Raw genomic sequence first — 1,448 nt, 5'->3', positions numbered from 1 at the left:
GGTCCGTTGCACACCAAACTGTAGAATTAACAAGAATATCGCTTATAGAGTTCTGGAGACTGGTCCCCTCCATGGTCGAAAGCTAGTTAGTAAATATCTAAAGCAATAATCAATTCAGAGTTCATGTCTTTTATTGGCACATAACGTAGAAATGCACAACGTTGATCATTATAATATCAAACACATATATAAATCTTAAGAATAACTTCATTTACTCACATGGGTCACATTCACACGCTTCCGCTTCCGCATGATGGAATCCGTATGATACACTATTTTCTTTTTCTGACTTTCAGCCTTGCTCGTTATTTTTTTCACAGTCTGATGGATTTTATCAAGTGCATCGAGATCAGCCACGCTGAACATGCCCCGATGATGCTCAACAAAGTTAGCAATTTCGGTCAAATAAGTCTTGACGGTAGAGGCCTTGGGAACTAATCCCAATCCCTTGTTGTCACCAATCCCGACCTCACTTAGTTCGCTGTTTTCGGCCATGGACACCATACCTCTGCTCGATTCGTCAGATATTGATTCTCCACATAGGCGGTCTGTATTGTTGAGATGTTCAGTTGTTGACATGTTTGGTCCATACACCTTATTCACAGATGTTGAACTTTCGGCAGTCGTCTCCTCAGGGTCGATGACAAGACCAGTGGTCACTGGTTCAGTTGACGGCAAAGAAGCAGATTCACCATGAGCTTTGTAATTTTGAATCCCACGCCTCTGTTTAAAACGATTCAACCAACCTCTACTGTACGCAAAATCAACCACACCTAACCGATCGCCCAACAATTTGGCTTGTGTTTTCAACAGTTCATCAGTCAGTATCATATTTCTTGATCTTGCATCCGTAAACCACAGAAACAAATCATTCTCCAGGTCCTCGTGTTTTGGTTTTCTGTTTCTTGATGTGGACCTATCGTTCGACGGAACAGCCAACCATTTTGTGGAATCTTTCAGGATATCTGATACCGTTGATCTGCCGATCTTCATCCCGAACTTCTCAACTGCATAAGTGATAATTTTACTTTGTGTCACTTTAGGGTTACTTTGTTTGAAGAGGCAAATGTCCTTTTTGATCTGCGGCGTTAACTCTACTCTCGCACGCTTGCTTGGTGGTGAACACGACATCTTGCCGACTGTGTGAGGTAAATCATCTCATTATTTTTATACTAAACCTTGTAAATTGTGTAACTCATTCGATATCTTGAGTGACACGTGTCAGTGTAATAACGGCTAATTGATCACACGAGCTGCTCAGCTCTGTGTCGGATTAACGGGATTAATTACTGTGTGATTACGACAGTCGGTTTTTAATTGGAACTGTCGGAGTCAGAACATGGGTCTGGCGGATTAACGAAACTGAATAGCCAATAGCGTTGACTCAGTTTATTAATCAATCAATCAAGTTTCTTCCAAAGACCAATCACCTTGGTAAATGGATGTGC

The 1,448-nt window shown here is 41.5% G+C and overlaps 1 protein-coding gene across 1 annotated transcript; it reads right to left on the bottom strand.

The window, feature by feature from the left end:
• Positions 1-207: 207 nt before the first annotated feature.
• LOC137264913 (tigger transposable element-derived protein 2-like) lies at positions 208-1,131 on the bottom strand. The gene has a single exon (XM_067800269.1). It carries the CDS (start codon positions 1,129-1,131, stop codon positions 208-210), a length of 924 nt encoding a protein of 307 aa, XP_067656370.1.
• Positions 1,132-1,448: the final 317 nt, after the last annotated feature.

Source organism: Haliotis asinina, chromosome 15 (genome assembly GCF_037392515.1).
Source record: "Haliotis asinina isolate JCU_RB_2024 chromosome 15, JCU_Hal_asi_v2, whole genome shotgun sequence".
NCBI lineage: Eukaryota > Metazoa > Mollusca > Gastropoda > Lepetellida > Haliotidae > Haliotis > Haliotis asinina.
This window is presented reverse-complemented; position numbering and strand designations above follow the sequence as displayed.